The 16,412-nt window shown below is 38.8% G+C and overlaps 1 protein-coding gene across 4 annotated transcripts in view; it reads right to left on the bottom strand.

The window, feature by feature from the left end:
- MCCC1 (methylcrotonoyl-CoA carboxylase 1) overlaps window positions 1–16,412 on the bottom strand; it is a 61,396-nt gene that overhangs the window by 36,071 nt on the left and 8,913 nt on the right. For all 4 annotated transcript variants that reach the window (XR_002144394.2, XM_002928016.4, XM_034662262.1 and 1 more), the window contains 4 exons: window positions 14,267–14,362; window positions 5,928–6,049; window positions 5,354–5,501; window positions 5,144–5,265 (listed from right to left, as the gene is read on the bottom strand). Coding sequence is in view for 3 of the 4 variants with exons in the window: in XM_002928016.4 (XP_002928062.2) it covers window positions 5,144–5,265; window positions 5,354–5,501; window positions 5,928–6,049; window positions 14,267–14,362 (488 nt within the window). In the remaining variant the exon portion in view is untranslated. The remainder of the gene's footprint in view (window positions 1–5,143; window positions 5,266–5,353; window positions 5,502–5,927; window positions 6,050–14,266; window positions 14,363–16,412) is intronic.

The following is a 16,412-nucleotide window of genomic DNA, read 5'->3' as shown; positions in this document are numbered from 1 at the left end:
AATAATGATAAAAGAAAAACCAGGAAGGGTCTTGTAAATGTACTGTTAGCACAGCAGCTCATTTCTGTTCCTTTTTGTTCACCTCATGAAGCCACTTCATTAAACCACTTGGAAGATTTTAGTTTCTTGATATACCATTTCTACTCAATGTTCAATTTTAGCATTTTCCAACCTGTCCGACACATTCTCTTGACAAAATAATAGGAGCTGATTTCTTCCTTTTGGATCTGCCTGCTTGCGTTTTCCTCCTTTTTTCATTTATCTTTAAGTTATTAATACCAAACACTTTCTTGCTATTATTACTCTGGACAAACCATTGTCTGTGAGATCAATTGAGAAGAGAAAAATTTAGCCTCATTTATTCCTTCTTTAATGCTCTTCCTTTCTTTACGGAGATCCAAATTTCTGACCTGTATCATTTTCCTTCTCTCTGAAAAATTTCTGTTATCATTTCTTGCAAGTCAAGTCTCTGAAGACAATGTCCCTCAACTTTGTTTGTCTGAGGAAGTCTATTTCTCCCTCCGGTTTGAAGGATAATTTCACTGGACACAGAGTTCTACGTTATCTTTTTTTCTTTTGATGCTTTATAAATATTTCATTCCCCCCTATTCTTGCTTAAGCCTGATATATTTCTTACCTCGTTTCTCTATAGGTAAGATGTTCTTATCCCCCATGTTTTTTCTAAGATTTTCTATTGGTCTTTGGTTTCCTGCAGTTTGAATATGATTCAGAAAATGTTTTGATATTTATCCTGCCTGGTGTCCTCTGAGCGTACTAGTTCTGTGGTTTGGTGTTTGTCAGTAACTCTGGAACATTTTCGGCCACTATTACTTCAAATATTTCTCCTGCTCCTTTCTTTCTTCTTGTAGTGTTCAAATAACACATATGGTTCACCTTTTAAAATTGTCCCACAGACCTTGGATATTATGTTGGTTTTCATTCTTCTTTCTCTTTGCATTTCAGTTTGGGAAGTTTCCCCTGACATATGTTCTAGGTCACAGATTCTTTCCTCAGCGGCGTCCAGTCTACTGAAGACCCCACCAAATGCATTCTTCATTTCTGTTACATTGTTCTTGATTCCCAGCATTTCCTTTTGACTTTTCTCTTATAGTGTCCATCTCTCTGCTTACATTTCCCAAATGTTCTTGCGTGTTGTCTACTCACTCCATTAGAGCCCTTAACATATTAATCAGTTACTTGAAGCAACCCTGTTAATTCCAATCTGTGGTTCTGATGTTTGTCTCCTTACACTGTGCTTTTTCTTGCCTAAATTTTCGCATGCCTTGTAATTTTTTTTTGTTAAAAGCCAGACATGAGGTATCACTTTACAGTAACTAAGATAAACACAGACCTTTACTGCAACGTTGAACGTGAATCTGGCTAGGATGCTGGGTTTAATGTCTACAGTAGCTGTTGGTACCAGGGGCTTGTTTCCTCTAGTGTCCTTGTTTTGTTTTTCCTGTTGTCTTTGACTAAGAACTCTTCTTAAATAGAGTCTGTCTTGCAGTTCTTTTAGTTGAAACTTTGTTATTATACTGGGGCCCTGGTGATGTGGTAGAAGGGTGCAGGGGAGAGAAAACATCCTGTGATCTAATGATTAAATCTCAGTCTTCCAGTGGTCCTGTATCCCTGTGTGCTTCAGCTCCTATGTTCCTGAGCACCATCCGTTTGTATGTATGTATGTATGTATGTGTGTGTATGTGTGTATTTATTTTTAAAGATTTTATTTATTTATCTGACAGAGAGAGAGAGCACAAGCAGGGCGAGTGGGAGAGGGAGATATTTATTTTTAAAGTAAGCTGTACGACCAGCGTGGAGCTTGAACTCACAACCCTGAGATCAAGAGTCATCTGCTCCCCTGACTGAGCCAGCGAGGTGCACGCAGAAGTGCTTCTTAGCATTTTTTCTCCCGTTACATGAGACAGGAAAGCTAGAGGGGGTTAGAGTTGGCTAACTGCCCTTCCCACAAGACCGAAGAGGTGCTGGCAAAGTTTCTCTTGGAGAGCTGGCTTTTGTTAGGGAGAATAGACCACTCTGGGCCTCTTTCAGATGGTTACTTTTCTCCTCCCTCTGCCCCAAAATGGGATGGAATTTTTCCTGGATTTTCACTGTGAGCAACTGGTGGTGTTCTTAAAGGAAAAACTCATGAAAATTTGGGGTTCCCCTAACACTGGACCTTGAGGAGTTTCTCAGTATCAAGCTAGTCCACGCCCAGACTCCGGTAATTTATCAAAATCCCCGTAGAAGTGTTCCTATCAGTTTCCGGCTCCAGCGGCTTCTGCTCTGGCCAAGCGGATCTTGGCTATGACTCACTGTATTCACCTGCAGTCCAGACTTCCGGGTGGTGGTATGCCCTGTGGCCCCCATTCTCTGATAGGTCTAAAATTCACTGACTTTCATTTTGTTCAGATTTTTACTTGCTTCTTGGATGTGAGTGATAACTTCTAAGCTCTTTACATATTGGAATGAAATGATTTTTCAAATTCCAATTGTAAAATGTCGCCACTTCCACTTCCACTTATCTGTCAGCTGCTCCAGGGAAGGAGACAGTAGAGCTGGGATTCCAGGTTCTGAACGGAACACACACCAGGGGCACAACACAGCTCTTTTGTGAGTTCTCAGAAGTCGGAAACAGTTGTTCCTTTGGCGGTTTACAAGGGAAACTTTTTGAGGATCTGTGTTCTGTTATGATTTCTGCAGTGATCATAGAGCTTTTGTTGTTTTCCTTTTTCTGATGGATCCTTTTTCTGTGCTGCCTTCTCTAACTTAGAGATTCTGCAGCAGGCTGTTTGAGAACCAGAGACGCACCCAACCCCAGCAGCTCCAGTTCAGCCACTGCTGGGACCTGGCCAGACAGACAGGTGCAGCTGAGTCTACTAAGAATGCCTTGATAATATTTTCTAAGAGTTCTATAGTTTTTATTTTCCTATTTACATTTTTAATCCATCTAGAATACATATTGAACGCGAACTGCAAAAGGAACCTGATTTCCTTTTTTATCCTCCAAAATAGTACGCTTTGAAGACTGTGTCTATCTCAGCCTTTCAGGGAAGCTCAATAGTTCTAAGTAGATTTATAAAACATCTTGATGTGTACTTTTCTGAGTTATAAGCACCACCTCGACAATCTTCCGGCATTCCATTCACTCAACAGCTAATTACATAGCCACATACAAAACAGTATAATTATCATGATATTACTAAAAAATGCAGAATAAATATATACAGAAATACTATTACTTATATTAGGGAATGAGATTATGAGTGACTTTGTTTTCCATCTTCTATATTTTCCATGTTTATAATGTATTTATATTACTTCTATATTTCAAAAAATATTATTATTGATGACCGTCATGAAGAAAGTAGCATGCCAGGTGATACAGAGGGGAAAATAAAAAGAAATGTACTATCAGGTCCTTGATTCCCAGGAGCTTCCCAGCTACTGGGTGAACAAATTACAACATGAGGTAATATACAGCTAACACTTCACATGTAAAGAATTTACATCTTCAGAAAATATTGTAGGCATTGAGTTACAGTCACTGAAATCAAGCTAGCTGACATCTCCACGATAACAAGAACATGCCAATTTGGACAATCAGCCTATTCTTTTTTGAAACATATTGCGAAAGGGAGCCCTCCAGACAGGACTGCCTCCATTTTTGCCTTACTTCCCACTAATACATGGCAGACTTTTTAACTATCAAATCTAAATGAATTTAACTTACCATGCCATGTTCAGGGATAGTTTCAAGTTTTGCAGCACTTGAAACAAAAGCAATTTGGGGGCCGTCTTTAAGGAGAATACAAAATTAGGTATAGGATCTTAGAAGAGGCTCACACAAGGGAAAGGCCTGAAGCTTTCGTATATTAACTTCAAGGTGAATCCCTCTCTGCTCATGGTTCCCAAGTGAATTATTCTTTATCAAGTTACTTGACTTATAGCTTATATATTATATATATATNATATATATATATATATGCGTGTGTGTGTGTGTATACATATAGTATGTGTATTTATATATAATTACCACAAAATCTTTGAAACAAGAAGCTTTTATAGTCAGTATCTTATTTTAAGCAATACATATGAAAATAAAATTCCAGAAAATAAAAAAATTAGAAATTCACATGGCATTCGTTATAGCAGTACCTAGAGAAGCAATTTAGTACAATGACTAGAGTGTGAATTCTGAAATCACATTCAGCTTCATCACTTCCCAGCTGGGAGACCTCAAGCAAGTCATACGACCACTCTGTTGCTCAGGGTCTTCACCTGCAAAACGGGAATAGGGCCTACCTACAGGACTGTCACAGGAATTAGATTAGAATTAGGACGGCAAAATTATTTAGTATATGTAAAATGCTTAGAATGTGGCAAATGGTAATTGTGATATATGGGTGAGATGTTAGTATTATTATTTGTTGACATACCACTACCAACTCAATTTAGGTATCTATTCCCATTCTCTGAGCATCTCAACTGATGTTTATAGAGTTCTGTAAGATAAAACTAAATTTCTTACAAGGATTTTTTTTATTCTGAAAAAATTCCTAAGTTCCATCAACGAGAAATGGATTAGGGGTGCCTGGGTGGCTAAGTCGATTGAGCATCTGCCTTCGGCTCAGGATCGAGCCCCATATCAGGCTCCCTTCTAAGCATAAGCAGGGAGCCTGCTTCTCCCTCTCCCACTGCCCCTGCTTATGCTTGCTCTCTGTCTCTGTCAAATAAATAAATAAAATCTTAAAAAAACAACAACAACAAGAAATGGATTAAATAAATTAATGGTACATCAATACCATGGAACCATTAAGCCCAATAAAAAGAATAAGGCAGACCTATATTTACTGACATGGAAAGATGGCTATGATGTCATATTAGCATACGATACTACGTAAGATTGTACTCACTGTACTTCTGTGTGTATTTTGTATTGTGGTATGTATATAAATATTTCTATCCATGTAGAAAATGCTTGGAGGAGTGCATACCATATATACTAAGTGGTTACCTCAGGGGGTGGGATTGGGGAACTTGATGTACTCATGTACTATTAGAACTTTATATTTTATATAATTTGCATGCATTTCTTTTATAATTTGGTTTTAAAAAGCTGAGTCAGAAAAATAGTTGAACCCACCTTGGCGTATCGACAAACTTCTCAATCAGCATCGCATCATCATTGAAAGACTTCTTAGCTTCTCTCCGTGCGGATTCTAACTGCTCTTGAAATTCTTCTTCAGATCTGACGATCCTCATACCCTAAGAGGGCAAGACAGTGATGACCACAGCCTAAATAAAACTAAGAAGACTAGCCTGAAGTGAAAAACAGGAGCGCACACAAACTTACTTTTCCTCCTCCACCACGGACGGCTTTAATCATGACAGGATAACCGATCCTCCCCGCCTGCTCCCTCAGGCACTGGTCCGACTGGTCCTCGCCGTGATAACCTTCCACCACCGGCACTCCGGCGGCAGCCATTATGGCTTTGGACGTGCTTTCGAATAAAAAAGGTGAGATGCCCCAATTCCAAGAATTATTTCATACAAGAGAAACACAAAAACAGCCCCATCTACAAACACAATGGAACTTTTTAAAATAAGACGTCCCACTGGTGAAGAAAAGACTCGCCTAAGACAACAAATATTAACATGAATATTAAAATATTAGTTTTTCTATGATAACCAGGAATCCAGTTTTTCACGTGATAGCTTATCCCACCTTGTTTTTAATCCCTAAAGCTAATTCATACATTGATTAGAAACGCTAGTTAGATGAACATTTTCAGTAACTCGGGGGAGTGGCACATGAATAACTTACACTTATGACAACCAAAGATTCTAATCACCCTGTCTATTATAGGTTAAACAAACCATTTCAATTGACCTTCTTACGGTTATATTTAAAAGATAGAAATTAATACCTCTTTATACCCATGTCTTTAATTGCAGATGAAGGAGGACCTATAAAAAGAATTCCTTCTTGTTTACACAGTTCGGCAAATTCCGCGTTTTCTGAAAGAAAACCATATCCTGGATGGATAGCCTAGAAGTGAAAATGAAAGGACAAACTTACTAGTACTCCACTGGCATGCTGTGCGAGGCAGGAGATGTCCTCTTCCTCTGGCGAAGCCTCTCCCTACGCTGGTGGTAAGTACACTATGGGCTCTATCAAAATCTATTTATCATATGGTTTCACTTATTTATGGAACATAAGAAATAGCAGGAAGATCGGTAGGAGAAGGAAGGAAAGAATGAAGGGGGGGTAAACAGAAGGGGGAATGAACCATGAGAGACTATGGGCTCTGGGAAACAAACTGAGGGCTTCAGGGGCGGAGACTGGGATAGGCCGGTGATGGGTATTAAGGAGGGCACGTATTGCATGGTGCACTGGGTGTTATACGCAAATAATGAATCATGGAACATTACATCAAAAACTAAGGATATACTGTATGGTGACTAACATAACATAATAAAAATTATTATTAAAAGAAAAAAATCTGTTTCCAAAGAAGTATCTGAAACATTCATACCAAAGTTCCAAAGCCTGACCTGAACCAGAAAAATCTATACTTCTTTTTATTGTGGTAATATATACACGACATAAAGTTTACCATTTTTACCACTTTTAAGTGTTCAGCTTAGTGGCATTAAAGTACATTCTCGTTGTTCTGCAACTATTACCACCATCCTTGTCCAGAATGTTGTCATCATCCCCAACAGAGACTCTGTACACATTAAATGTCAATTCCACATTCCCTGATAACTTCTTACATTCTGTCTCTATGAATACCCAATCTAGGAGCCTAATATAAATGGAATTGTACAGTATCTGTCCTTTTGTGCCTAGTTTATTTCATTTAGTATTATGTTTTCGAGGTTCTTCCATGTTGTAGCATGTATCAGAATTAAACTCCTTTTCATGGCTGAATAATAGAATACTGTGTATATTCCACATTTTGTTTTTTTGCTTATCCATTCATCTGTTGATGGATGTGTGGATTGTTTCTACCTTTTGCTTTTGTGAATACACTGCTATGAACATCAGTGTACAAGTACCTGTTTGAGTCTCTGCTTTAAATTCTTTTAGGTATATATCTATAAGTGAAATTGATGGATCATATAGAAGAATCTATTATTTTAATTAAAAATAATACTGCTATTAGGGTAGAGTGTCAATGCATATTTGCAAGCAGGAATAAAGGGCTCCAGAGTAGCAGCAGGGCGGGTTGTTCACTCTGTCTCCATATAAAACTGACCTAGAACTGAAACCATGGTACCCAAAACTGGAAAGGAACACACTAGCACAGTAATACCTCGTTTATCTTCAGGTCACTATCTACCAATATCACCTTTCCAGAAAAAAAGCTAAGAAGCAAACCAAAAACCATATATTAGAGTCTACATATACTTAGTGAAAGAGAACACCCCCCCCCACATGTTAACCTAGTCACTTGCAACTTACTCAGAGTTTTAAGAAATGTATTTGTCTGGCTTTCTAGCCCACAGAAGAGAAAAATCAATACCTGAAGGACAGTAAGATTCCTAACAGTAAACATACTCACAGCAAAAAGGAAGGATACAGTGGAAAGCAAAATGCAGAGCAGTCTTACATGATTTAGTGAGGGATAAAGCAACTTTCTCTCCAACCTCAACAGCCCTGATGGTATTTTTGTTCTTCTAAAATAATAAGAATATATAATAATTATAACTAAGACAATGTAAAAAGGAAAAAGTTTAGCCAATACTATTTCAAAACACACATATTCAAAGAATAATTATGTTTTAGGGGTGCCTGGGTAGCTCAGCTGGTTGAGCAACCACCTCTTGATTTCGGCTAAGGTCATGATCTCGGGGTTGTAAGATGGAGCCCCACATTGGGCTTCATGCTTGGTGTGGAGTCTGCTTGCGATTCTCTCTCTCCTCTCCCTTTGCCCCTCCCATGGCTTGTGTGCGTGGCTTCTTTCTCTTTAAAATAACTAAATAAATACAAACATACATACATAAATTAATTAATTAATTAATTAAATCTTTTTAGAAAACCCCAAAGAATAGTTATGCTTCAAAATTAAAGGGGTACGCTTCAGACATCTGGGAAACTCATATGAATAGAAAACCCACATCTTAGTGACAGCAAACAACAAAATGCTAGATAATCACATTAAGATGTCAGTTTGATCAGTTTGATGTTTTTTAAACCAAAGTTCAATTTTAGTAATTTTATATGAAATGTCAAATATTATTAATGCGAGGCAGAGCGAGACAGGTCTACATCCCAGTCTTTCTAAAGTCTTAACAGCTTTTTTTTTTTTATGGTTTATAGTACATAACATTCACTCATTTACAGTTTGATTTATTCAGCAAATTTATACAACTATGCAACTATTACTATAATCCAGTTGTAGAATACTTCCATCACTTGAATAAGTTCCTCTGTGCCCTATGCATAATTGATTAATCCTTGCTCCCAGAACCAGGCAACTACTGACCTGCTTTTGGTCTCATAATTTTGCCGTTTTTAGAAATCTCATATAAACGGAACCACATAGTCCACAGTCTTATGTGTCTGGCTTCTTTAACTTAGCATAACATTTTCTGGCTCACCCTTGTTGTGTGCCTGGGTAGTTCATTTTTTATAGACCTCTTTATATTTGTTGATGCACTGAATGGATAGCCCACGTTTTATTTATCCATTCATTTGGATTTTTTTTTCCAATTTTGGACTTTCTGAATAATGCTGTTATGAACACTCATATACAAGAAACATATGTAAACGTATTTTTCATTTCTCTTCGGTAAATACCCAGGAGGGCAATTGTTAGGTCAAATATGGTAAGTATATATTTAACTTTTTAAAACCAGCTGTTTTCTAAAGTGGCTGTACTATTTTGCATTTCCATCAGCAATGTATGATGGTTCTAAGTTTCTCTATATCCCTGCCAACATGTGGTTTTATCGGTCTTTTATATAATAATTTTTATTGTTAGTCACCATACAGTACACCCCTAGTTTTTTATGTAAAGTTCCACGATTCATTACTTGCGTATAACACCCAGTGCACCATGCAATACATGCCCTCCTTAATACCCATCACCAGCCTATCCCATTCCCCTACCCTCCTCCCCTCTGAAGCCCTCAGTTTTTATCGGTCCTTTTGACTTTAGCCTTTCTAGTGTGTACATAGTGGTACTGCATTCTTAAAACATTTTCATTGACATACAACTGATATACCATAAACTTAGCCAACCCAATGACTTGTAGTATTATTCACAGAGTTGGCAAACATTACTATAATCTAAGATACTGAGTAAGACCTAATAACGTAACTTTTCATTACCCCCGAAACAAACTCCATGCCTATTAGCAGTTATTTTCCATTCCCTACATATTCCCAGCTCTAGGCAACCACTGATTTACTCTGTTGACATAGATATGCCTTTTTTGGACACTCCATATAAACTGAATTATACAATACATACAGTCTTCAGTGACTTGGCTTCCTTCTTCCACTGAACACAATATATTCAAAATTCATCCATTTTTTAGCATGTATCAGCACCTCTTTCCTTTTTATTGCTGATTTTAGGTTTATCTTTTTACAAAAAGATAAATATCCAATTTGTGTTCCAGCACAATTTGTTGAAAAGACTGTCTTTCCCACTGAATTACTTTAGCTCTTTTGTTCAAAAATTAATTGACCATATATGTGTGAGTTTATTTTGGGACTTTCTATTCTGTTGCACTGATATATGTACTTTTCCTTCTGATACCATACTGTTGTGGTTACTGCAGATTTATAATGAGTTTTGAAATCCAAGAGTCTAAGCCCTACAAATTCACTGTCTTTTCAAAATTGTTTTTTTTTAAAGATTTTCTTTTAAGTAATCTCTGTACCCAACATGGGGCTTGAACTCACAACCCCGAGATCTAGAGTTGCATACTCTACTGACTGAGCCAGCCAGGCACCCCTCAAAATTGTTTTCACTATATACTAGACCTTTGGACTATTTTAGGACCAGCTTGTCAATATTTACCAAAAAAAACCCTGTTGGGATTTTGATCAAGATTGCCTTAAATCTACCGATCAATTTGGAAAGAATTGTCATCTTAACACTACTGATTCTTCCAATGATATATCTATCCATTTATTTAGAACTTCTTTAATTCCTCTCAGCAGTGTGTTACAGTTTTCATGCATAGATCTTAAACAGATTTTGCTAACTTCAGTGCTAAGTATTTGTGATGTTATTGTGAATATAACAGTTTCCTTAATTTCATTTTCAAAGTGTTGCTAGCTTCCCTTCTTTTGAACAGATGGTTAATTCAACAGAACTCTGATGAACTAGGTAAATATTCTCCCTTCAAAACTAAAAAGAAAAGCACCTACCTTCTTGCAAAAAAAAAAAAAAAAGTCCAACCACACATTATGGTAATGACCTCAAGAAGTTTTAACTAGTTTATCTTAGGAAGAACAATTTAATATATCCAAACCACAGTATTCTTGAGCATTTGAATATATAATAAAGGAAAACTCAATACTACTACTGTTACCAGGGGCTAATTTCTCTAGCCATTGGGCAGGTATTTAGCCACCAATTCACCCTGGTAGGTCCCAGGATGGCAAACCTGTTTAGATCCTTCATTCCATAGTACTAACATGCCATTAACAATAAAGACAGAAACCATCATCTCCTACCCTTAAATCCCTGCCAAAATAATTTATTCCATGCTTTTAGTTTGTAACCTTTCTGCTGTACTTTTCAAGCATATGTACAGATCCAAAGTTGTTGTCGGCTCTGCTCCCAAGCAGAAATGAGAGGTGCCCTTTCCTTGGTAGAGAGAACAAGCCATACTCTTTAAATTCTTATTACCCAGAATTTCCTGTCCACATCTCCGATACTTAAACATATGGATTTCCTTTTGGTCAATTACACAGATGACCAGCATTTAAATAACTTGCAATATTCATTAAAGTTACCTATCAGTGATTTTGAAATGCCTGTAATAAAGTTATTCATTGCTGGTGGTACATTAAAAGAAACTGGAACACTTCACAAAATATTAATGCTCAGGAACTAATGCTGTCAACTGAAGGGATAAAAGTTTTTTTAAACCTTTCACTAAAGAATAATTCACATACAGAAAAGTGCCTGTCATAAGTATACAGCTTTTATAAACAGCTTTCATGAACTGAATACACCTGTGTAACCAGCAGGCAGCTCAAGAAACAAAATATCACTAGTATTCCACGAGACCCCTATATGTTCTCTTCTAGTAAGCACAGTGCCCTCTCCCAAGGCACTGTGGCAACAGTCTCTTAAAGGCTCCTCAGGCGAGTCTGATCTCCAGCCAGCACTCACTACTCCATCTTCCCCAAGCAGAGAAGGTCTGAGACAAATGACAATCAAGACAACTAGAGAACCATTACATTTTCTAGAGTCTCTCAAGTTAGCCATGTCACCAGGCAAACCACAAGAGATTCGGCTCATGTGCAAATGTTACTCTAGCGTCTGTAAAAATGCCTAAGTCAAAACGGCTACATTGACAATTCTACATTTTGGGCAACCTTCTTTCAAAACCACTAGACTAATGTTACTCAAAGTCCTATATCAGAAAGATCAGTAAGTTTCTTCTTTAAAGTTAAAGCAAGGTTTGCTCCCCAAACTGACAAGTATCCTTTCATTAGGGAGCCTCATCAATCATAACCCACCAAATTTCCTTTTTGATCAGGATTCCAGGAAGAACTGAAGTAGGCTTCTTTGGCCTAAGTTTTCTAACTTAATTCCAACCCCTATCCCCAATAATAGTCCCATACTACTAATTTTTTCTGATGCTATTCTTTGTTTTACAAACATTACAGGTCATGTTTACAAGCCATCTCAAATCGTGAATATCCAGGCAAAGTGTGTGAAAATTATTTATTCTTTCTTCATCGTTAGTATAGCATGTAACATAAGACTAATCGAGATAGACACAGAGTTAATAAACTCCCCAGAATTAACATATCATTCACTTGCTACAGGGTTGTTATTTAAACTGAAAAATGGTCTCTGCAATCATTAAAAAGGGAGAAGATTTTAGAGGCACCTGGGTGGCACAGTCGGTTAAGCATCTGACTCTTGGTTTCAGCTCAAGTTGTGATCTCAGGGTCATGAGATTGAGCCCTGGTTGGGCTTGTACTCAGTGCGGAATCTGCTTAAGATTCTCTCTCCCTCCATCTCTGCCAATTCCTGCCCTCCACCCCACCCGCCCTGCTTTATCTTCCTCTGAGCTCAAAAAAAAAAAGGGGGAGGAATTTTCACCTCTGTGGATTAACTGATTAGATTTGTGATTACAAAACAATGATAAAATAAGGGAGCTGGCTGGCCTACAAGAAAAAAATTTTTTTAAAGATTTTATTTATTTGAGAAAGAGAGAGAGAACTTGAGCAGGGGTAGGGACAGAGGGAAACAGACTCCCTGCTGAGCATGGAGCCAGACATGGTACTCGATCCCAGGACCCTGGGATCATGACCTGAGCCGAAGGCAGCCACTTAACCAACTGAGCCACCCAGATGCCCCTACAAGAAACTATTTTTAATTAATTGGAATTTCTGATTAAATAATATCTTCCATTTTACCGAAATGCAGGGCAACAAAGTTCTGGTCAGCCTGGTCTAACATAGGGCTGGAAGTCAGGAGACTCTTGTTTAATCCTCTCTTTCAATAATAAGTTTTGCTTTCAAGGTACCTGGGGATCTTAATAAAAATGCAAATTATGCATAAAAATGTAAATTACAGTGGTTTGAGATGAGGTTTAAGAGTCTGTATTTCTACTGAGCTCCCAATCAATGCCATGGACCATGCTTTCTGATTAGCGAGACTAGATGATCTGGGGTATCATGTAACCTTCTGTGCATTAGACTTTACATCTGTAAAATGAAGTGGTAATACTCTCTCCTAAAAACAACAAAAAAAAGAAATATGTAATGGAATTTCAGTGTTCCTGAATGGATCCTGAACGACAGCCCCTCACTGCCTTTACTCCATCCACTGAATACAACTGACCCGTGAACCTAAGCTTGTTTTCATCTCAGCGTCTTGGCAGTTGCATTTGCCTGAATCTCGCTCTTCAAATTCTTCATATGGCTGACTCCTCATCAGTCAAGGTCTCTGTTCAACTGTCACCTCTTCGGAAAGGCCTCTACTGACCACCCTGTTTTAAAGTATCTCCTAACCTGTCTTTATCCCCTTATCCTGCTTTATTTTTCTCCACACTTACAACATTCTTAACTGTATTATTTCTTTATGGACACTCTTAAATGCTAGGCTAACAAGTTTGAACTCTAACCTGTAACCACTGAAGATTTACTCACTAGGGGATAGAATGAGAAAGGGCGAGGTTATTAAAAAAAAGAGCAGGGAATAATAATGAAATTAGTGTTTAAGAAACACTTGTCTAAATAGTATGGAGAACTCACTGGATAGGTATTGGACTTAGAAGGAGGGAAACCAGCTGAGAATCAGAAATCTAGATGAGAAATCATAAGGTCTGGTTGTGTGATTAAAAAGAACTGCTTCTGGGACGCCTGGGTGGCTCAGTCAGTTAAGCGTCTGCCTTTGGCTCAGGTCCTGATCCCAGGATCCTGGGATCAAGTCCCGCATTGGGCTCCTTGCTCAGTGGGGAGCCTGCTTCTCCTTCTGCCTGCTGCTTCCCCTGCTTGTGTGCGTGCTCTCTCTCTCTGATAGATAAAATCTTCCAAAAAAGGAACTACTTCTGAAGAAATTTCTACTCCACACAAGTTGGTTCCTAATTTATTTTGATGTAGTAATATTGGAGTTTTGAACCTGGGAGACTGGAAAGCTTGGGAGTGGACTGGGACTTGGGAGTAGAATGGGACTGGAAAGTCAAAAGGTACACAGATTTCTTGCTTGATTATATTTTTTCTTGGAATTTATAGCACCATCTATTTCCCACAAAGGATCTGATATTCCTAGGCTCTGGTTTTGACGGTAGAAGGACGGAATTCCCTCTTAATTTTAATTTATAATTTAAACCCTTCCTCTACCTGTTTTCCAAAAGATCTACAGTGCAAAGGATTCAGTGAGAAGGCAGAGCGACTGAGGAATAAGGGACGTATCTAGTATACAACAACGAGTAATCAAACGTAAAAATCTTGGGAATGGCTAAAAATGGAGAATGAGTTCTGAAAATGGTAAGTGCTTTTGTGTAAACTGTACAAAACTTATTCCTTTTGCATTGTAAATCTCTTCATGACTCTTACCTGGGCAGCGGAGATCTTGGCCACTTGAATGATCTTCTCCATAGAAAGGTAGCTCTGCTGCGAGGGTGCGGGGCCGATGGAATATGCTTCATCTGCCTGTTTAAGGAATATTACAAGCTTAAAAGATCTCACAGCTAGCACACACTAATACATGATAGAACTGCTTCAGGGTCATTTGATTATCATAAATAAAGACTGGCTCCCCAAGAACAATGCAAGAATTAAGAAACAGAAGGACCAGCTCATGTCTGCTCTCAAAATAAGCCAGTTTGGAATCTTTTGCATGAAGAGGATGCCCAAACTTGATTTTTATGTATAAACCAAACACTAGAGTGAAATAAAATGTCTTTAGGATAGAAAGCAACAGGCATTAATCATAGTATCATCATTGGTAACAATAACAATCTTAAATGCACCTAGTGCCAAAAGTGTACAATTTGACAAGAGACAAAACATCTGACTGTTGTATACAGCAAGAAATAAAATTATGAAGTTTACTAAAGTTTATAATTATCCAGACATGATGATAATGCTCTTTCTATACATTTGTGAACTACTTTATACTGTCCTTTAAAACTTTCACATAATCACAGCAGCCCTCAAAGCAGACGGATAGAAAACATCACTCATTCACTCAAAGACTTATTGAGTGCCTACTACGTGCTATGCTTTGAGGTGGGAGCTGCCTGCACAACAGTAAACAAATGTCCCTGCCTGGAGGGAAGAGACAGACATCAATATACATCCACACACTTAATGACAACTGTGATAAAGGCCATGAAGGAAACACAAAGGACACAATGCAGGTGAAAAGGGGGACTGATCAGGCCTGAGGGTGCTCAGGGAAAGGCTGGGAGGGAAGGTCAGGGGCTCCTCCAGGAGGACCAGGACTTGGCCAGGCAAATGCAGGAAGGATGTGGAGTTGGGAATAGGAATGGAGGAGAGGGCCAGCCTCCTACACAAAGAGAGCAACATATATGGAGGTCCAGAGCTGGGAAGAAACTTGGCCCATCTGAGGGACAGAGGCTTGTGCAGCTGGAGCCCAGTGAGCCAGGGGTCAGGGTCCAGAGATATGGCTGGACAGACCAGGGAGCACAGGTTTCAGGGGGCCTCCTGGGAGGTGAAAGCTTTGGATTTTCTCCCAAGGGAACACATAATGAGGTTTTCTGGGTATTGTTTTTTGTTTTTAAACTTTTAATTTCACAAAAACACAGATCCCTTCTTATTTTGAAGAACGTGAACAATGACACAAGGGCAAAGGAGCCCTTCGGCGTCGCCCCTCCCTCACGCCAAACCTCTTCCACACAGAACTACTATGATCGATTTGGGACATATTTTTCCACATCCATATTCCTATTTATTTGTATATATTTACATAAACACATACAATTTTAGTTTTTGTTTTTATGCGAACAGGATCAAACTTCTGTAATTGCTTTTTTCATTAACAGGATGTCTTGGGAGCTCTCTTCTTGCTAGTGCACATATGTTTATCTCATTTTTTATAACAATCGCATAACGTTCCGCAGGATGGCGGTCCCACAGTTCATTTCATCATGTAGCTCTGAACAGACATTTAGGTCATAAAGGCACAAAGCCGGATGCTGGCAGCGTTCCCATACATGCCTCATTTGCACATACGTGCGAGCGTGTCTCATCTAGAGGAACGTGTGCAGGGTGGGGCGAAGGATACGACATTTTAATAGCTCCTCATTAATCATCCCTTGAAATGGTATCACCAACATACCTTTCCACCAACATACTGACTATTAACCACGCTATAACCAACAATACTATCCATCTGTTAAATTCTTGCTAATCCAGTAGACGATAAAAAGGTCTAAGGCATTTAAAGCAGAGAAGCACCATGAGAAAAACCTGGTTTTGGGCTACTGGCCTGGCTGCAGTGTGGAACATACCATGGAGGTGGTCAAGATGCACACAGGGAGACTACCTGGAGGAGGCTGTGGCCCCAGACCGGCAAAGGTGATGGCGGCTCTGACTACCGGTGCCAGTGGTAGAGGCAGAAAGAAGTGGAAAGAAGTGTTTGGGAAACAGAATAAACAGCACTAGGGGCGCCTGGGTGGCTCAGTCATTAAGCGTCTGACCTGGCTCAGGTCATGGTTCTGGGGTCCTGGAATCGAGC

Source organism: Ailuropoda melanoleuca, chromosome 1 (genome assembly GCF_002007445.2).
Source record: "Ailuropoda melanoleuca isolate Jingjing chromosome 1, ASM200744v2, whole genome shotgun sequence".
NCBI lineage: Eukaryota > Metazoa > Chordata > Mammalia > Carnivora > Ursidae > Ailuropoda > Ailuropoda melanoleuca.
Note: the sequence above shows the minus strand (reverse complement) of the source record. Positions and strands in the feature narration are given on the sequence as shown.